General features: G+C 36.4%; 1 protein-coding gene and 2 non-coding genes across 17 annotated transcripts in view; 1 reads left to right on the top strand and 2 right to left on the bottom strand.

Annotated features, from left to right (window-relative positions):
- unc-2 (Voltage-dependent calcium channel type A subunit alpha-1) overlaps positions 1 to 16,529 on the top strand; it is a gene marked incomplete at both ends in the record, with an annotated part of 52,607 nt that extends 36,078 nt beyond the window's left edge. For 4 of the 15 annotated variants that reach the window (NM_001368494.4, NM_001368495.4, NM_001368496.4 and 1 more), the window contains 26 exons: positions 1,688 to 2,007; positions 2,498 to 2,625; positions 2,713 to 2,985; positions 3,038 to 3,230; positions 3,277 to 3,366; positions 3,988 to 4,214; positions 4,750 to 4,807; positions 5,263 to 5,390; positions 5,438 to 5,865; positions 5,911 to 6,031; positions 6,082 to 6,294; positions 6,344 to 6,630; positions 7,173 to 7,279; positions 7,707 to 7,812; positions 7,863 to 8,645; positions 9,332 to 9,984; positions 10,031 to 10,341; positions 10,446 to 10,534; positions 11,080 to 11,292; positions 11,341 to 11,441; positions 12,270 to 12,357; positions 14,053 to 14,173; positions 14,372 to 14,662; positions 14,718 to 14,867; positions 14,910 to 15,094; positions 15,651 to 15,821. In NM_001368494.4, coding sequence (NP_001355464.1) covers positions 1,688 to 2,007; positions 2,498 to 2,625; positions 2,713 to 2,985; positions 3,038 to 3,230; positions 3,277 to 3,366; positions 3,988 to 4,214; positions 4,750 to 4,807; positions 5,263 to 5,390; positions 5,438 to 5,865; positions 5,911 to 6,031; positions 6,082 to 6,294; positions 6,344 to 6,630; positions 7,173 to 7,279; positions 7,707 to 7,812; positions 7,863 to 8,645; positions 9,332 to 9,984; positions 10,031 to 10,341; positions 10,446 to 10,534; positions 11,080 to 11,292; positions 11,341 to 11,441; positions 12,270 to 12,357; positions 14,053 to 14,173; positions 14,372 to 14,662; positions 14,718 to 14,867; positions 14,910 to 15,094; positions 15,651 to 15,821 — 5,835 coding nt within the window. Of the gene's footprint in view, positions 1 to 1,687; positions 2,008 to 2,497; positions 2,626 to 2,712; positions 2,986 to 3,037; positions 3,231 to 3,276; positions 3,367 to 3,987; positions 4,215 to 4,749; positions 4,808 to 5,262; positions 5,391 to 5,437; positions 5,866 to 5,910; positions 6,032 to 6,081; positions 6,295 to 6,343; positions 6,631 to 7,172; positions 7,280 to 7,706; positions 7,813 to 7,862; positions 8,646 to 9,331; positions 9,985 to 10,030; positions 10,342 to 10,445; positions 10,535 to 10,792; positions 10,885 to 11,079; positions 11,293 to 11,340; positions 11,442 to 12,269; positions 12,358 to 12,761; positions 12,816 to 14,052; positions 14,174 to 14,371; positions 14,663 to 14,717; positions 14,868 to 14,909; positions 15,095 to 15,650 lie in introns of those variants that run through there. The other 11 variants (NM_001348591.4, NM_001348595.4, NM_001348589.4 and 8 more) reach the window with 9 other exon arrangements.
- T02C5.7 lies at positions 10,744 to 10,891 on the bottom strand. The gene has a single exon (NR_070547.1). It is a non-coding gene; the product is annotated as an Unclassified non-coding RNA T02C5.7 (non-coding RNA).
- On the bottom strand, positions 15,097 to 15,279 carry T02C5.6. The gene has a single exon (NR_070546.1). It is a non-coding gene; the product is annotated as an Unclassified non-coding RNA T02C5.6 (non-coding RNA).
- Positions 16,530 to 20,578: the final 4,049 nt, after the last annotated feature.

The following is a 20,578-nucleotide window of genomic DNA, read 5'->3' as shown; positions in this document are numbered from 1 at the left end:
ATTCCCGAATTTTTTGTAGATCGAACCGAGATGGGACAGCATGGTACCACGTAAACCACTAAACATAATAGTAATTTTAGTTGGTCGTTTTGGCATTATAGAAGTGCTTTTTAACAATTTGACAGCTATTTTTTTTGCAGAAGCCAAATACATTTTCTTCTTACAGCATACATTTTTCAAAATTATTAATATACAAATTAATTAAACTATGACAGCATAGAAAAAAAAACACTAATCGATAATCAAAAATTGTTCACGCAATCCCGTGTATCTAGTTTCAATACCTTAACACATTCCCCCCCCCCCCCCCAACCATCACGTGCGCACTCCTACACACCGTCTTCACCCTACTCTGAGATTCATTTCGCAATGAAGAAATGTATTTGAGCATAGTAGAGCATTTATTCACATATATCTTCTTTCACAGAAAGCTCTCCCTACGAAAGGAAACATTTCCCAAATGAGTGTATGAAGGGAGAATGAGCTAGAGATGTGCGTTTCCGTTTTTCCTTCTTTTCATTGTTTTCACCCTATTTTGAGGGGGGGGGGGGGGGGGGTGGTAAAAAATATATAAATATTCATTTGCATTTAAGACTTGCAGTCAACACTGGAATTATGGAAATCATAATAAATGAAGGAAAGGTTCACAGGCATAGTTATAGATTTTTGAAGGTAGATCCATTAAAGGAGAGTATTGCCAAAGGGAATTAGATACACATGACCGAATACTATATTTATTATTATAACTATTCAGATTTTACAAAGTTTTCAGTAAATGATTTTGTAATTTCTTAAAATTTTGTTTGAACCACGAGAATTTTTAAATACAAGCACTTGAAATGGAGTTCAAGCATGAAACATGTAACATTTTATTCAACAAATGACTGTTTTTCATATGTAATTTCTGATTGAACTGAAAATTGTCAGAAGTCTGAAAAAACCTATTATATTAAATTTCATATTTGAAGGGGGTAGATTTTGTAGGTATTTTGATAAAATAGACTGAAGCTGGTTCGAAACAACCAAAGAAAAAAAAATATTTCTGGAAAAAATATCTATGTGGGGTCAAAATTTCGAGCCAAATTTTGGTGAAGTCTGAAATTTCACCATACTTTTTTTTATCCATAAAAAATGATCGATTTTGGATACCTACCGTCTTAAATCTGGCAGAATCAACTAATTCACTCCATATAAATTACTAAAATATGCATTTAAGAGTTTTAAAATTTTTCAAGAATACCCACTCCCCCTATAGATTTAAAATACAATTTGTGGAACCATAATCTTAAATTTTATAGGGCTAATCCAGCCTACATGCACTATCTTCTTTTGCCATATTATTCAAGTTTTTTTTCTTCGCAAAAAAGTTTGCGTGACCAACTAGAATCATGCGAGTAAATTCTAGAAACGAAGTCGGGAGGATTTTTCGCAATTTGCAAACAGCCTAATGTAAGATGGAGCAAACGCAAATTTATTGAGTTTCGTTCCATATATTTATTTCTTGATTGCATTGTCTGACTGGGTGCCAATAAACACAATTTGAACACAGTAGACCAAAAGAAAAAAAAAGGAGAAAGTCCCAAGTGTGATATGTGGGACTTTTTATGTTACAACTTCCAAGGCCTAGGGTGAAACCCGGAATTTTGAGTTTTTATGGAACGAGAGACAACGAGTTTGCTATTTTCAGGGTCCGTCGTCCCTATTCATCTTCGCCGAGGACAACATCATTCGTCGAAACGCGAAGGCCATCATAGAATGGGGACCGTTCGAATACTTCATCTTATTGACAATTATAGGCAACTGTGTGGTACTATCCATGGAGCAACATCTGCCGAAAAACGACAAAAAGGCACTGTCGGAATGGCTGGAACGAACCGAACCATATTTTATGGGAATTTTTTGTTTAGAATGTGTTTTGAAAGTCATAGCGTTTGGTTTTGCATTACATAAAGGATCATATCTTCGATCAGGATGGAATATCATGGATTTTATTGTAGTAGTTTCCGGGTGAGATTTTTTGGAAAATTTTGGAATTTTGGAAAATGCCGGCGAATATTCTATTCGGTTTTGGTATATTATTATGATAGTTAGAAAAAAACATTTTCAACTAACAAAACGTTGTCGATAATTTTTCTACACATTCAATTTCGTCAAAGTTATATAGCTTCTTTTTGAAAAAACAGCTGCTGACATCCGGTGGGCCTGTTTTTTTTTAAGAATTGCTAAATGACCCACAAACTTGAAACTAGGTGTTTTCATGATAGTTATGAGGCACTTAGACATTTTTATTTTAAAAAAATGACCCGCCGGATGTCAGCTGCTGTAACTTTTCTCGAAAAGGAGTTATATAATTTTGTTAACGTTATAAATGTAGAGGAAATTATTGGCAACATTTTGTTAGTTGAAAAAAAAATTCTAACTATAATAGTATTTTTTTTAAAACAACTCAAGTTAGTAATATGGACCGACAATGCATGTTTACTTGGAACTTTTTCAGTGTCGTCACCATGTTACCATTCTCTCCGGCAACACAGACCGCCAACCAACCGGTGGATTCTGTCGATCTTCGAACATTGCGAGCTGTTCGAGTGCTTCGACCGCTGAAACTGGTTTCTGGAATTCCAAGTGAGCATTTTTTTCGAATAATTTATTTCAGTTTAAATGAAAAAGTAGTTTTTTTAACCAAGGATAATAATAACAATTGTGTTGTAGGTTTGCAAGTTGTCCTCAAGTCGATCTTGTGTGCTATGGCACCATTGTTGCAAATTGGATTACTTGTGTTGTTTGCCATTATCATCTTCGCCATCATCGGACTGGAATTTTATTCGGGTGCATTTCACAGCGCTTGCTACAACGAACGCGGTGAAATTGAAAATGTTTCCGAGAGGCCAATGCCGTGCACCAACAAAACGTCTCCAATGGGTGTTTATAACTGTGATGTAAAAGGAACGACTTGTTTGCAAAAATGGATAGGTCCTAATTATGGTTAGTACAAATCGGAATAGTCGCTTCAATTGTCCAACCTCCCAATTTTCAGGAATTACTTCTTTCGACAATATCGGATTTGCTATGATAACTGTGTTTCAGTGCATTACTATGGAAGGGTGGACCACTGTAATGTACTACACAAACGATTCACTTGGAAGCACATACAACTGGGCTTACTTTATTCCGCTCATTGTTCTAGGTTCTTTTTTCATGCTCAATCTCGTTCTCGGAGTATTGTCTGGGTGAGTTTTATAGAAGACGTATCGGGTTTGAAGTTTGAATTTTCAGAGAGTTCGCCAAGGAAAGAGAACGTGTTGAAAATCGTCGGGAATTCTTGAAGCTTAGAAGGCAACAACAAATTGAACGAGAGCTTAACGGGTGAGTTGGCGGATTGTTTTCGTGGATGAGATAGAGAAATTTTTAGTATTTTTATTATACAGAAGTATTTTTATGATTTTTTGCAAATCTGTTACAGTTTTCAAATGAGTATAACTCAAGAACTAGAAAATTTCAAAAGAAAAGTTCAACTGGTAAACTGTTGCCTAGACTGTTATTTACATGTTCAAACTTGCTTTAACATTTGAAAAAATCAATATTAAAAATAATGCTGGTACTCCACGTGTTTAAACTTACATATATGCCTACTTTATCGGTTGTTTGAAAAAAAAGCAACTGATTTCAAATTATTAAAAAATTTTTTAAATGAAAACTCATAATTTTTGAGTATCAGGCGATTTGAAAGAAATAGCCAAAAATGGACTCGCGAAGTGTCAACCGCTTTATCTCTTGGCCTCAATGTTTTGGAATGTTCAAAACGTGTTAACATGTAGAAAACATTCTAGGAAACAGTTCCTCGGTAAAGCTTTTATTCTAAAGTTCCTAGTTTGTGAGTTATGCTCGTTTGAAAACTATTTTTTTTAATCAGCAAAAAACCAAAAAAACATTTTTACTTTTGTCCGACACTGAAATTGGAAAATTCGTCAATTTTTCGTTTTTCAGATATCTAGAATGGATTTTAACAGCCGAAGAGGTGATTCTAAAAGAAGATCGAACAACTGAAGAAGAAAAAGCAGCGATCATGGAAGCCAGACGGCGAGCCGCTAATAAAAAGTTAAAACAAGCCTCAAAACAGCAGTCTACAGAAACTGAAGAGGACTTTGAGGAGGACGAAGACGAAATGGAAGAGGAATACGTCGACGAAGGTGGAACAGTAGAAGACGAATTCGGCAAGAGCATTTTCTTTCATTCGCATGCCTTTTTGAAATTACACTGACCAGTTATTTGAGGTTTTTGATTGAGTGATTGATTGATTGATTGAATGCATGATTGCCAGTTTTTTGCGGTGATTCAGATCCATTCGGCACGCTGATGTTTTTTCGACTTTCTTTACACTTCAAGTTTACTATCAAGTTTGTTTATTCATATTTAGCATCCTTCTTCAACTTTAACGTTTTATCAACATTTCCCAAAACTAGTTTCAGCTTTTAAAACAAATTTCTAGCACTCTTCAGCATGTTTTTAAACTACTGAAACTTTCCGCTTTTGAAAATTATATAGCTAGATTTTATGGTATTCTTTAAACAGATTTTTGCAGTGTGGTTGAGTGATTTTTCATCTTTTCTTTTCAAAGGCATGTCGTTTGAGGTGAAGTGTTTCAAGCTGTTTTTGACTCACTAACTATTTCTTCTGTCTACCCGGAATCGTTTGATTGTCCGGGTAGACAGTTGTTTGTGGGGCATTCTAGTAACTTTTCAATTTCAGCAGAACGTAAGAAACGAGGATGTTGCCATTCAGTTGGAAAATTCATCAAACAACTGAGGTAAGAATAAATAATAGTGTTTTACTATTTTTGAGTATATAAATTTCCAGCTTAGGTGGGTAACATCACGCAGGCCTCTTCTACCTGCAATAGCAGAGTAAAGTGAAAATTTGAAATTTTGTAATATCTTTAAAGTACCAAAATTACTGAATTCTTAGCGCACGTTTGTATCTGGAGAGATCCGTTTGGTCTCCCTGCAAAAAGTTCAAAATAACTCAATATTTATTATTTTATTGCGATAGATTTTCTGGAACAAAATCAATAGTTTCGGTTTAATTTTAATTGGTCAATTTTTGGTATGTGCGCAAAGTTGCAAAACTTGAATAGGCTATCCAATTCGACAAATCTCTTTTTTTTTGAAATTTGCCGTACACCCCTGACCACAATGTATGAAAGAATAAATTACTTCAAACTCAGAAATCATGTAAAAAAGCAAACTTTTTAAATTCTTTCAGAATTCAAATCCGTATCATGGTGAAAACCCAAATCTTCTACTGGTCTGTCATCACATTGGTCTTTCTAAACACTTGCTGCGTTGCCAGTGAACACTATGGCCAACCACAATGGTTCACGGACTTTCTGAGTAAATTCCAAAATTCTTGTATACATTTCATGGCTCTAATATTTCAGAATACGCCGAATTCGTGTTCCTCGGAATTTTCGTAGTTGAAATGCTTTTGAAACTTTTCGCAATGGGATCAAGAACATATTTTGCATCTAAATTCAACCGTTTCGACTGTGTGGTCATCGTTGGATCAGCTGCTGAAGTAATTTGGGCTGAAGTGTATGGAGGATCATTCGGTATTTCGGTGATGAGAGCGCTGAGACTTCTTCGAATTTTCAAGCTCACATCATACTGGGTGTCACTTCGTAATTTAGTCAGATCACTCATGAACTCCATGAGGAGTATTATTTCACTTCTCTTCCTACTTTTCTTGTTCATTCTCATTTTCGCCCTTCTTGGAATGCAGTTGTTCGGAGGAAGATTCAACTTTCCAACAATGCACCCTTACACACACTTTGACACTTTTCCAGTTGCTCTCATTACAGTATTCCAAGTAAGTAAAAACGTTATCAATTGTAAGTGTATAAATGTACTTAAGATCCTTACTGGAGAAGATTGGAACGAAGTCATGTATCTCGCGATTGAATCACAAGGAGGTATCTACAGTGGTGGATGGCCATACTCTATCTACTTTATTGTTTTAGTACTTTTCGGTAACTGTAAGTTTTCATTCTTTGAAGGTTCGATGAAAAAACTTTTGATAATTCAGACACTTTGTTGAATGTATTCTTGGCTATCGCCGTCGACAACTTAGCCAACGCTCAGGAACTCACTGCAGCTGAAGAAGCAGACGAGAAAGCAAATGAAATAGAGGAAGAATCTGAAGAACTTGACGAACAGTACCAAGAAGGTGATCATTGCACCATTGATATGGAGGGAAAAACAGCTGGAGACATGTGTGCGGTTGCAAGAGCTATGGATGGTAGTTTCTTTAAATTTACTGCAATTTCACAAAAAAAACTTCATTTCAGATTTGGACGAAGAATGCGAAGAAGAAGAGTCACCATTTGGAGGTCCAAAACCCATGGTTCCCTACAGTTCTATGTTCTTTCTCTCGCCAACTAATCCATTCCGAGTTCTGATTCACAGTATCGTGTGCACCAAATACTTTGAAATGATGGTCATGACCGTTATCTGTCTCTCATCGGTTTCTCTAGCCGCTGAAGATCCAGTCGATGAAGAAAATCCGAGAAACAAAGTCCTACAGTATATGGATTACTGTTTTACTGGAGTTTTTGCATGTGAAATGCTTCTAAAGGTATGTATAAACAGTGTCGGCCAATTCGCTGTCGGCACGTATGTTTTAAATACTATAATAGTTAGCAACATACTTTCTATAACAAAATAATACTTGGGTCTTATTCTATGTATTCAACATTTGTCAAATGTATATAACTCTGTTTTGATTAAAAAAAATACAGCAGCTGACACCAGGCGGGTTGGGTTTTAGCCTGGGTTTGCTGAGTGACCTACAATTGAATTTTGTAGAAAACTTTATGGATATCACTTCCGAATGTGACTTCGTTCCTTAAAAACGTCTAGTTTTAAAGTTGTATTGTATTTATTATGTTGCAATGTTGGAATCCCCATAAAATTTTAGTCCAAAACAAACCCACAGGATGTCAGCTGCTGTAATTTTTTTCAGAACAGAGTTATGAAATTTTGACAAAATTGACCAAAATATTTGGCAACATTTTGTTAGTTGAAAACATTTTGCCTACTATGGTAGTATTTTAGTTTGTTTATGCTTGAACAACTCAAGCAAATATACAAAAAACCAAAAAATCAATACAATTTCAGTTGATTGATCAAGGTATTCTTCTACATCCCGGATCATATTGCCGCGATTTCTGGAATATTCTTGATGGAATTGTTGTAACATGCGCACTTTTCGCATTTGGTTTTGCGTAAGTCTTTATTTTATTTTGAAACATTTTTGCTTTTATTTTAAAACTACTCTAATAAAATTATATTTTAGCAGTACAGACACGTAAGTTCAAAGCGGAAAAATATTTCAACCAACTTTCTAGTTGCTTTTTTGTTTTTATTCTCAGCCTTCTTCACACACTATATATTCCTCCAAATCTCAAAAGTTCACCATTTTATATTTGTTAAGCCACCAACTTTTCCTTCCAAAAAAGATTAACATTTCTCCGATATAACCCACAACAAAAAAATCGTTAAATCTTAATTCCAAATCTGATTCATACCGCGCCACACAGTTTTATACCCATTTATTGCACAACTTTTTTGTGTGTTCTCCTGCTGAATGATAGCTTTTCTTCGAGTTATCATTTGTCAGGAGATTTTCGAATCAAGTAACCAATTTTGCAGAGGTACCGAAGGAAGTGCTGGTAAAAATTTGAACACAATCAAATCGCTGAGGGTACTTCGAGTGCTTCGTCCACTCAAAACAATCAAAAGAATTCCAAAGCTCAAGGTGAGAACTACATATTTGAGCGGAAAAAATTAAGCTATAATTTTTTTCAGGCTGTATTCGATTGTGTTGTTAATTCATTGAAGAATGTATTCAACATTCTTATTGTTTATTTTCTATTTCAATTCATTTTTGCTGTAATCGCAGTGCAGCTTTTCAACGGGAAATTTTTTTTCTGCACTGACAAGAACCGAAAGTTCGCGAACACTTGCCACGGGCAGTTCTTTGTCTACGATAATCAGAATGATCCACCACGGGTTGAACAACGTGAATGGCGATTGAGACCGTTCAACTACGACAACACAATCAACGCAATGCTCACATTATTCGTTGTAACGACAGGAGAAGGATGGCCTGGCATTCGGCAGAACAGTATGGACACAACGTTCGAAGATCAGGGTCCAAGTCCATTTTTTCGGGTTGAAGTGGCTCTATTCTATGTGATGTTTTTCATCGTCTTTCCATTTTTCTTCGTCAACATTTTCGTCGCGTTGATTATCATCACGTTTCAAGAACAAGGAGAAGCAGAGTTAAGCGAAGGAGACTTGGACAAGAACCAAAAACAATGTATCGATTTTGCACTGAATGCTCGGCCAAGATCACTATTCATGCCGGAAGACAAGAACTCTACAAAGTATAGAATATGGAGGCTGGTTACATCACCGCCGTTTGAATACTTTATCATGACAATGATTTGCTGCAACACGCTCATTCTGATGATGAAGTACTACAATAATCCATTGTTTTATGAAGAAATTTTGAGGCTTTTCAATACCGCATTAACGGCCGTGTTTACAGTGGAGAGTATATTGAAGATTTTGGCATTCGGTGTTAGAGTAAGTTAATTTCAGATTTCAGAAAGCTGTACAGCAGTAGAGTTCAAATTTATATGAAGGGAGTCATGGGTCAAAATGTATATCTTTTTCGTGGCATATCGGTTTTTTCTCGCCTATGACCTCTCATTTAACATTGTTTTGAAGATTTTTTGAAGACCAACAAAAAATGTTTTCTAATTAAATTTTTTTCAAAATTTTATTGTATCCTTACTCAAACTCAACAAAATCCGTACATAAACCTTAGGTCAAAAATAAAAAGAAACGGGGCCAGAGAGCTGTGAAAAAGTGGATCCGAGTTAGGCTACTTGTGGTAGTCAGTAAAACTTTTGTAAAGTAACGTCAAATGAAAGGTCATAGCTAATAACCTAAATTCTTACAATTTCAAAAAATCGATAGGATTATGATTAAATGATTAAAGGACAATCCGATCTACAAGCGCTATGCACTTTGGATCTGGGAGTTAGGTGCACTGCCTGGTGGTGTTCCCACCGGGCTATAATTTAAGCCACGTCCTAGCCGGGGACTGCGGACAATAATCCAGTCGTGGATTGCTCCACGTCCGAATAGAGGCTGGGTGAAGCTAGGGCGTAAGGCCGGACTTGAACTCGTGGCCTCCAGATTGCTAGCGGGCAAAACCTACAATGATGTGAATTTCGACTCAGAACTAATTCCGTTTTTTTTTCCAGAATTACTTTCGTGATGGTTGGAATCGTTTCGATTTCGTCACCGTCGTCGGTTCTATCACTGATGCGCTGGTCACAGAGTTCGGAGGTCATTTTGTGTCGCTTGGATTTCTTCGACTGTTCCGAGCAGCTCGTCTCATTCGTCTCCTGCAGCAAGGATATACCATCCGAATCCTACTCTGGACGTTCGTTCAAAGTTTCAAAGCTCTACCGTATGTGTGTCTTTTGATTGGAATGCTCTTCTTCATTTACGCAATTGTTGGAATGCAAGTATTCGGGAATATCTGGTTGAATGCTGCCACCGAAATCAACAGACACAACAATTTCCAGTCTTTCTTCAACGCAGTTATTTTACTCTTCCGATGCGCGACTGGAGAAGGCTGGCAGGATATTATGATGGCTGCAGTTCAAGGGAAAGATTGCGCACGAGCCGGCTCTGCTGAAATAAACTTTGAAAAAGGCCAAACTTGCGGTAGCAACGTTTCATATGCCTACTTCACAAGTTTCGTTTTCCTCTCTTCTTTCTTGATGCTCAATTTATTCGTTGCCGTCATCATGGATAATTTTGACTACCTCACAAGAGATTCTTCCATTCTGGGTCCCCATCATTTAGACGAGTTTATCAGAGTCTGGGCAGATTACGATCCAGCAGCAACGTGAGATTTTGTATCATTAATTGTTTTTTAATCTTTCCAATTTTAGGGGCCGAATTCACTATTCCGAAATGTATGAGATGTTAAGAATTATGGCACCTCCTGTCGGTTTTGGAAAGAAATGTCCATACCGATTGGCTTATAAACATCTAATCCGAATGAACATGCCGGTAGCAGAGGACGGAACTGTGCACTTTACAACTACCCTGTTCGCACTGATTCGAGAAAGTTTGAGCATAAAAATGAGACCGGTGGAAGAGATGGATGAAGCTGATGAGGAATTAAGATTGACATTAAAGAAAATCTGGCCACTGAAAGCAAAGAAAAACATGGTTGACTTGGTTGTTCCACCGAATCACGGTTTGATGTTTTTTGCATTTTTTTAAAAATTATATATGTTCAAAATTTTACAAACCGTTACCTTTTTTTTGAATAATTATTTTACACAGTCCTTTCATTTTCAGAACTTTGCTTCCAAAAGCTCACAGTGGGAAAAATCTACGCAGGACTTTTGATTCTCGAAAACTATCGAGCTCGAAAAAGCGGGACGGAGGTATGTGAGGTCATTGTTCATTTACTCAAGCTTTCAATTCTCGCTCACTTACAGATTTTTTTGTATAAGTGTAAGATAAGGCAGTGTATATTATGCCTTAAGAGTTTAACGGTTTTCGTGTGTTTTTATAGAGGCTTTCTAGATTATTCGGTTCAATTCGAAACATTTTTTTCGCCGAAAAATTAGAGTCTACATAGTTTTGTTGTTTTTTTTTTCTGAAGTGTAGGATGAGCTTGAAAATGAGGTATAATTAGCTAGAGGCAGTCAAACGACAGCGTGCCGCCGAACTTCTCCGAAAACGACGAAATGCGCTGTTCCACTGGTTTTCGAAAGATTCCAACGAGTCACAGGTCCAATTCCTTTTAGAACGACTTTTTTTTTTTGAAATTTTGATCCATTCTTTGAAATTTCCTTTCTATAGAAACACCTGTTTGATGAGTTTGAAGAGTTATAGATTTTTCCTGACTGAAAAGCATGTTTCCAACCAACCAGCGCACCGTAGCTGAAAATTGTTTTAAAAACTATTATTAACTTCGAGTTTTTAGGTCGGTGGACAAGGATTGTTTGGCGGAGGCTTACGATCGTTGGTCGCTGCAGCGAAAGCTGCCGAATCGCAACATTCTTCCCACACTCCACAACCGCCAGAGGAAACCACTCCGATAATTCCACAACATGCACAGCAGTTCTCGGCAGCACCGACGATGAGCGCACAAGGATCCTTGCAACAAATGCAGGGAACGAGTAGTGGCGGTGGTCAAGTAATGCCTGATACAGAGTGTTTGAAAACAGATTGTATAATTGTTCAGCGTCCCTATTCACTCTTCAATAGCTTCGTCGACACTATCAAATCTGGAAAACAGGATGGAGACGTCACAGATGTGCAATATCAAAGTGTTGATCAGCAGCAGTATGTTTCCATTTCCTACTCAGAAAATAAATGCGCAGTAGGGCTTCTATGGGAGGCAGGCGCGGTTTCAGGATCTGGTGCCTGCCTCCAACCTGCCTCTCTCGTCAACCTCTCGCCTCATTTCTGCACTACAGCAAAAAGCCGAAGGATTGGTGTTTAAACCACAAAGTGCGAAGTGCGGTTCTTTAGACGCGGCCGACAATTTTCGGGTTCGGCACCGCATTATACAGGGTGCGAGGTTTGCCGCGCGAGACAGGCGTTTTTGAGCCTGTATGGAAACCCTATTGCGCAGCTAAGAAAGTGAATTTTCGGTGGGGTCAGTGAGATATTGTATAAAATCACTGGCAATAGTTAAACTGACCAAAAATCATAATAAAACATCTAAACAGTTTTTAGATTTTTCAAAAATTTTTACCAAAGTTTTGGTAAATCGCCAAATTTTCTGACTGTTCGAAATCAAAATAATTGAAGAACAAATAATAGAAAATCATATGAAAATGATTTATTGAAAAACGTTTTTTTCGAAGTAGGGGCCTGTAAAAAATCATTCTGAAAAATGTGCTCCAAGTTTAGTTTTCGAGTTGTTTTATTTCAGAGCTCTATTCACAAAAAAATCAGTTTTTTCCATACCTTTATGGCCAGCACTGTGTTTGAAAACTTCGTTCTTGTCAACTTTTAACTGTAAAATTCAAATTTAAAAAAACAAAAAATTGTATTGCACAACTGGCTCCACTTTAAAAATGCTTCTGTAGTTTTTTTGTTTGGAAGGTTGTATCATATCGAACTTTTAAATTACTATCACGCTTCTAATAAAAAACCAATTTCCAGCGAAAAGATGAACTCGACTGGCAGGCGTTTGTCGGATATGTTCTCGAAAATTCGACGAGGCACATCAGCCGACCACAATCCGCATCAGGTAGGTGCAACCGATCAGCAAATGTACACAAATCAGACATCAAACGTTCATTTGTTTCAGTTCTGTCCTTTTTAGAGATCATGCACAGTGCACAGCCACCTTTTAGAGTTCCATTTTTTCAATGTTCTAAATTTATTTTTCTTTTCGTGTGATTTATTCTGAGCACCGAGTCCAAGTCTCCGGGGTTTCTCAGTGAACGTCTTGAATACCGTCTTTGTATTTGAACTCTCTTACACGTCCTATTCAAAGGTAACACTGTGCTATATTGTTCTCTTCTCGCCATTCTATCCACTGTGTCTTTTTATAATTCAGAGAACACAAAACAAAAACCTTATCAAAATTCTATAGCGATTCCAACCAATTAATATGTTTACCTATTCTAATCCACGTCAACCTCTTTGTAGAACTATTCGCACCGCTTTGGTTACAGTCGCAATAGAGGTTCTCGATATGATGAGGTTTGTAGAAATTCAAACGTCCAGCCCGAGCTTGAGTATATTTTTTCATCTTTACCCTATTGTCAAAATGCGCGTATTTCAATTTTTTTGATGAGTTACCTTAACCTGTGTGCATAATTTATTTTACCAACAGAATGGTTATGAGTTTTTTTGCTGTTTATATATGTATTTTGGCACGGAGTTTTAAGCACATGCTTGTAGAAATTATTAGATCCTCTTCTTTTCTCGCATGCTTTTCTGCTTGTTTTTGGTTTGTTTTCCATGTTTTCCTTTTTCCATGCATGTTAAACAAGGGATTGGTTTGTTGATTTTTTAAAAAAATTTTGGTGAAAAATAAAAATATAGCTACAATTAAAATGGTTTACCCAAGTAACTGCAAGGTTTTTTTTCGGAATTTGTAGTTTTTTTTTTAAACGGGACAATTTGAAAACGTCATAACTTGGCTAAAACTGCTCTGTTGCAACTAGATTTTTTCGGGGTTATCATTAACAAAATCTTTTTACCGATATGAATTTTAAACCAATCCCCTGTAAAGGGTAATAATATTTTTGTAAATTCATAAATTTTTGAGTAATGATTAAAACAAATTCTATATCTTTGTTTGAAATTATATCATAAAGTTGACAAAATCAACTATCATGCAAACTTTATCAAATTACGGGTAGATTTTTTATTCGCTTAAAAAAAAGTTATAAGTTTATTCTTACCTCACAGAAATTATTTAGATTCAAAGGTGGTAGGGAATTGCTTCAAAACTCGCAAATGGTACCATAATGAGCTAATATCATAGTAAAACTAAATCAAAAAATGTTCTAAATTTTATATGATTTTTTATTTAGTTTTATATTTTGAAAATTATATGGTCTGCGAGCAAAAACTCAGTAATTGCCACTTTTTGACTGTCAATAAAAAATTTTCCGAACTTTTTTGAAAAGCTTTACTATGATATTTTGTCATTTTGGCATCGTGAAAGTGGTTTTTAACAATTTCCTAAATGGCACTACTCCACTTTTAATATTTTGCAAGTTAGTATATTTTTAATGCGATTTTGAAAAATAATTTCAACATTTTTGCTGCTGATCGTCAAAGTAAATTTTTGCATGCAAGTTAATTTTTCATAATTTCTGCATTTAAACCAACAAAAATGCCAAACCGAATTTATTTGTGTAGTTGTTTTCTTTAGAAGTCTTACCCTTGCTATCCGTTTTAATACTCACTTTCAACTTTCCCTTTCCAGACCGAACATTTGTTGGCTCAAGATAATCGATCTCCATCGTCACCTAGATACCGAAGCATGGCCCGCGCGTCACCGCCGAGTCCTGCTGAACGATACGGTCATCCACCCAGATATCGCACCGGTAAGCGTACGAATAAGACGGAGAGGAGACCTCTAGATATTGATCTAGGCAGTTTTGCCGCCGCCTAAAATGTCATTGCGATTATTATCGGATTGACCCGCTTTTTATGTGCGTTGCTACGCGCAAGACTTTGGCGTTTAATTTGCAGAGAATAATAAACAAAAGAACCCTAATCGCATGTTTACATGTTCATTTCAGAATCGCCTCCATCTTCGAGATCGGAGTACCAGATGTCAATTAGAGACCCGATAATTAGGCGTAATCGCTATAATACAATGGAACACTCGCGATCTTCCCACGATCCACAATATCATCAGGATCAACAACAACAACAACAACCACATCACCAGCAACACTCACAACATTTGCAACATTCACACCACAAAACGTACCAAAATCATAATCAATATTCAAGAAGTCCAATCTATTCCGATGATTCGAGTGTTGCTGAAAGTTATCGAAGAGAGCGAGAATTCCGAAGATATCAAGGTAACACTCAATAACTTTTGGTTTTCTAACACTTCAAGCATTTTCCTTCTATCAGACTCCACTCCACAAGATGTCAGCGAGGACGACGACCCGATGCCTACGGCGGTCCGAGCGCGCCGATTACCACTGATTTCCACAATGCCCACGCACTACGAGTCGGCCTACCAGCCATCATCATATAACCAGCATCTCAATGATTCATATGGTATCATAGTGTTTCACTCGCTTGATTTAATCAAAGTTTTAGGTTTAGGAACCGGGTACCAACGAGATTATCACACTAGTCATTCACACTCGCACCATCCCACCTCACAACAACAACAACATCAGCCCATGTACAGCACGTCACCACTAATATCACCGAGATCGAGTCATAGCTACTACACGCCGAGGAGCTCGCAATACTATGAAATACCATCGCCGAGTCCAGATGTGAGTTTTGAATTGGATTGTTAACGGAGGAGTAGGCAACCCGGACGCCGTCCGGTTCTGCAAATGCCGGATGTCTCGCGTTCGTTTTAGACCGGACAGTCCGACATTTTCTGAGTTTGGACACTCGCTATACTTTATTATAGAGTTCCCACCCGGTGTCGCTCTCACGCCGCGATCGAAATCTTTATAGTAATGCGCGGAGCCCAAAAAGTTACGGGCGCGGAGCCAAGTTTACACCAAATAGTGCGATAGGATATGTCACTATTTGGAGTAAACGTGGCTCCGTGTCCGACACTTTTTGGGTTCCGCACATCGTAATAAAGATTTCGATCGCGGCGTGAGAGCGGCGTGGGAGCGACGCCGGATGGGATCCCTACTTTATTTTATGAAAAATTATAATGCGCACCTAAAAAATCAAGTTAAACATTCTCCAATTCAACAAAATTTATAATACATACATTTCCCAGAAAATTAATTTTTAAAAACATACCTCTCGAATAAAGGAAGTGATATAGAAGTTGAAGAGTGTCAGCTGCTATAAATAAAACATTTTCAGATTTATCCATCGTATCGTGGATCGGCATCACCTCGCAGGTACCCCACCAGTACCGTCGTAGTGGCTCCAGATCGAGAAGGTTCGAGCGCTCGCGTCATTCAAGCTCAGCCTGGCTCGATACCACTATCTGACTCGGAAACAGAAGATGATCCTCGATGGGCAATTGTTTAGCAACCGTTTAACAAAGCCTCTCCTTCCAACACATTCAGCTTTACCACACATTGACTCCATTCTTTCCAGCCATTCCTGTAATACCACAATTCTTGCCTTGCCACCTTGCCGCCTTTCATCCCCCTTTCTGTCTATCTCAGCGATCTGTCTCGAATATTTCTCATTAGTTGCGTTCACTTCTAGCTCACCACTTTCTCGTTGTACTTACTAAGTAAGCAAGTTTCCGAATGCCAAAATCGCTCTTTCACACGCACCGATTTCTCACAAATTTATCATTCATTCACAGCTCAATCCGTATTTGCACCTAGGTTTTTTTCTTGTTGAATCTTATTTCCCATGTCTGCCAAATTTTTTTTTCAAACATGACATTCAGCTTATGATAACTAAGAATCTTATTTCAAAATCCAGAGCATACTTTCGAAAAAGGGTGTTTAATGTCTTGCACATCTCTTGACTTTCTTGCTAGTACTCATTTTAACAAGAACCTGTTTCTGTTTTCTACTAAATCTTTACAAAACTGATTAATTTTTTTTTGCTTTCTCATTACTTAAAAACCGTTGAATTTCAGATGGGTCTTATAAAATGTCTTCATTATAAACAAAATTCTACCTTATGATGGATTCCCATCAAATCCAGTCGTTTTCATGTGATTTTAGCCTTTTTTCTATTCCTCTTTTCCAATATGCAATAAAAAATTCTTAAAATCTTTTACTTTTGTTCTTTTTCATGATTTTCATACTCACAGGAAAAGAAAACTGGTTTTGCATTCTGGAATTAAATCAACACAACCTGAAGACGGTAGTTTCATGTCATCTGATGATACAATGGACGGGAGAATTGGAGGAGAACGCAAATAGAGAATTCTCAGAAAAAAAAGATTTTTCTCCAAAATGTGTCCCGTACATAAATGTTTCTTTGACATTTTTCCTGTATTCAGGGAGGAACTTTTTTGTTTCTTGTTTTTTTTTAACTATTCAAAATAAAATTTAATTCTAGGACTTATTTTTGTAGAGTAAGTGATTTTTTTGCTATGAATTTATATGTACTTTATATAGAAACATTTTTATGGGGAGAATAGTTTTGAAATGTTAAAATTAATTTTTTTTAAATATTAAATCGAAATGTGGAAATGTGGAGTGACCAGCGGTGACCTTTAAACCTTTAAAAAACCTGGCCTTTGAAAAAATGTTCCAACAGAAGTAAAAATAGAGAATTTTATAGATTTACCGGAGTTCTTTAAATGTAGAGGTCCAAATACTATTAGAATTAATAAGTTGAATGTTTGAAAACAAATTATCCTCCATTCGGCTGGAAAATATAAAACAATGCCAATTTCTTTTACAATCAATAACCTGCCTTTGGCACCACATTGGCCAAATAAAAAATTCAAAAAAATTTATAAATTTTATTTTTTTTTGACAATTGGAAGAATCAGTTTTGTCACTTTTTTGGAAGTCGTAGATCAAAAAAAAATTCCTCCGACCTTTTAAGACCACATATGTTTTAAATATCCATATTTACACACTAAAAGGTCAATAAAATGTTTCAAATTTAAAAAAAAAATTATTTGCAATATACGGTTTATTAGTATTCAATTATGTCTTCCAAATTTAAAAGTGATAATCTAGAAACCCTATTACATTCACAGCTACATACAGCACCGTAATCGATGCTCATTTTTGCTTTTAACACCTATGCAACACTCTTCTGTTTCCGGATAGAACCTGGTCAGGTGTTAGTCAGTACACATGAACACGGTGTATTGGCCGATGTTTTCCACAAAAAATAGAATCAGAAAAATTGACGAAATTCCGCATTTTTGAAAACACGTCTCGCCTTTCTTATTTTCAGTAATCAAAAATTGCAAAATCTTCGTTGTCTACTGTCTGAAACGTTGTCAAGACTAGGCCCTACTCCTCAACAAACGCACTTTTGGCCAGTGGACAGTCGTAAATCTCATTTTCCCTTTGCCGAATCACAGCCGGAATTCAATCCCTCTTTCTCTCAACATCCCTCACCGATTTCGTACAAATAGAATTGACCGCTGCCGCCGAGATCACTATCAGGCGTAAAAGTCAGACACTTACTGCGCGAAAAATGGGCCTTTTCGACGATAAATCGGACGAGATTCAATTGTGAGTCTCACGCTTATCCATTTCTCACCGACAATGAGCTGGAATTTTTTTTGTTCCGCGTAATGACCATGAATTGTATTTGAGGATGATGGATTGATGTCTCCTTTTCTAGTGCATCACACCTTTTCTCATAAGATAGTTATCTACTGCCCGGGCATTTGTGATATATTACCATATTTCGAAGGAGTGGTCTGTCACGTTTTACGGTAATTATAATACTTCTGATTACTTGTTGCATTCTTCCCATTGATTTTTATACAAACTTTAGAATTAAAGGTAAATTGTACTCAATTTGGCTTGAAAACCAAATTTCATAACGAGACTTTTCAAAAGTTTCTCTAAATTTTTTATGGCGGTTCAAAAATAAAAAAAAAATCAAATTTTGACAATTTTAATTCAATTATTGTTCTATTCTATCGTCGATATAGATACATTCAATGTCGATGAATTTTTTCATTAAAAAATGTATTACATAAAAAGTTAAATACGTTTTCTAAAAAAAACTGGTTGTTGAGATATAGACGTTATACTTTCTAGAATATTCCAAAAATGAGCAGCTATATTCAAAAGTTTCCAGCTTGACAAGCAAATGTTTTTAGAACAAGTGTTCAACCGAAAAGTTATAGATAAAGTTATAATCTACAACTTTTTACTTGATTACTTTTTTGTGAGATTTTTTTCAGAGGAGCTGCATAGCTTCAAAGACAAGATGTTTTGCAAACATTGATTTGGTAAAACATATCAATAAAGCACCAGAAATAAATAGTTGGAAAATATAGGCCAAGTTAACAGATAAAAGTGCGAAATTTCAAATGAAAATATCCGCAAGAGTTGGAAAATCGCCAAAATCATGGGTGATTTCAAACCTAATGAAATGCTTCCTTTTTAGTAGTATTTCGGCATTTGGGACCACTTTGAGTATTTTGAAACAAAATCCCTATTGAAGGTATGGCGGAATAGCTAAGAGTGCGATATCTCACACGCCTAAAGGTTTACGGTTCTAAAATAACCACATCATAGTAAACCTTTTCAAAAGTTTTTTGAAAATTTTTTATTGACAGTCAAAAATGGCAATTACTTAGTTATTGCCACTTTTTAAAAAAATTATAGCACTGTTTCATAGATTCCAATGTTAAAAATGCAACTTTTTATTAAACAGAGACTTCGATTTTTGAAACAAAGAAATGCACAACATTTTTGAAAATTATAACTGATATTTGATCATTTTGGTACTATAGGAGTAGTTTTCAACACTGTCCCTACTAGCGCTACTCCATTAAAGATGAAGATAAAGATCAGAGGCTCCCCTGCTATGATAACTTTATTGCTGAAATGTCATTGTTTTTTAAACTGCTCTTTTATGGTAGCATCAACGTCAACATTGCAAATATTTACAATTCCCTTATTATTCACAAAAGATTTGTTAGTATTTTAATGCGGTCTTTTCTTTCTTTCCCATCATCGTTCCACCTGTGTGAGTTGTGTGTGTGTGTGTGTGTGTGTGTTGCAACAATAACTGCGTTGCGTCATCATAATGCATTTAGTTGCCGTCCGTCGTTTCTGCTGCTTCCAACAATTATCACATTTTCCGGCTATTCATAACCGCCACCCAATCCCATTCTTTCTGTCTGCCCTGTTTTTCCTCATCTTCTTCTATTCTTTCTCTAAAAGCTATAATTGTGACTAATTGTACACGTAGAGACAAAAAGTCATTTGTTCATACATTGGCAGCAGCCAAACTTCTCGGAACCGCCGTCTCCTCTCAATCCCTTCTCCTCGATTTGATTGGCCTTCCCATGCCATCTGCGGTCATCCGACACCTCAAAACCAATCATTTTCAAATCCTTTCGCTTTTTTAAACGGTTGCCAATGTCTGCGTTCATCCGGAGGGCCACCCATGAAAACAATGATGCGCCTAATAATTATTTGTGTTCCTCCATAATTACCTCTCCGTTTACCAATTGTCGAAAATCGAATACCTTCATGTCTCTGTGGGAACGGGAAAGATAATGAAATTGGCTGTTTGAAAAATGAAAGCGAAGAAACTAAGAATTGAAAGAAAAACTATCTCCCGAATCAGTCATGGGTTACCTTTTGGCGGGTGGAACCTAGTTTCTAACGAGTAGTTGTACTTTTTTGTTAAGGTCAAATAAAAGGCAAACAAAAATGTTGTTCAAATTAGATAATCCTAACAAACAAAATAGGTGTATTGAAATTGTTTTTAGTAAAGTCTTATCATTGGCAATATCTCAAAATTTACAGATGCAGTGTAATGATATAAATCAATTTGAAAATTTGTTTCTGAAATCAAAACATTTGATTTCCAAATCTTGTGACATTGTTATAGAAATTTAGTGTTTTTACGGTGTGCAGCGGTTTTCAAAAACACTGTAAAATGCAGCGTTCATAAATTTGAATAGAAAATTGAAAAAATCTTCAATTTTTTAAAATTTCATCAAATAGCTCCAGTGTACAAAACGCGCACACACACAAAAATGTTTAATTTGGTACATTTTTGAGGCATGATATTGTCAAAACTGTAAGCTTAAAGGGGTGTAACGGTTGTAGGAATTTTGAATGTATTTACCTAAAATGTGCTGAAATGAACAAAAGTCAGCTCAA

Source organism: Caenorhabditis elegans, chromosome X, assembly GCF_000002985.6.
Source record: "Caenorhabditis elegans chromosome X".
Classification (NCBI taxonomy): domain Eukaryota; kingdom Metazoa; phylum Nematoda; class Chromadorea; order Rhabditida; family Rhabditidae; genus Caenorhabditis; species Caenorhabditis elegans.
Note: the sequence above shows the minus strand (reverse complement) of the source record. Positions and strands in the feature narration are given on the sequence as shown.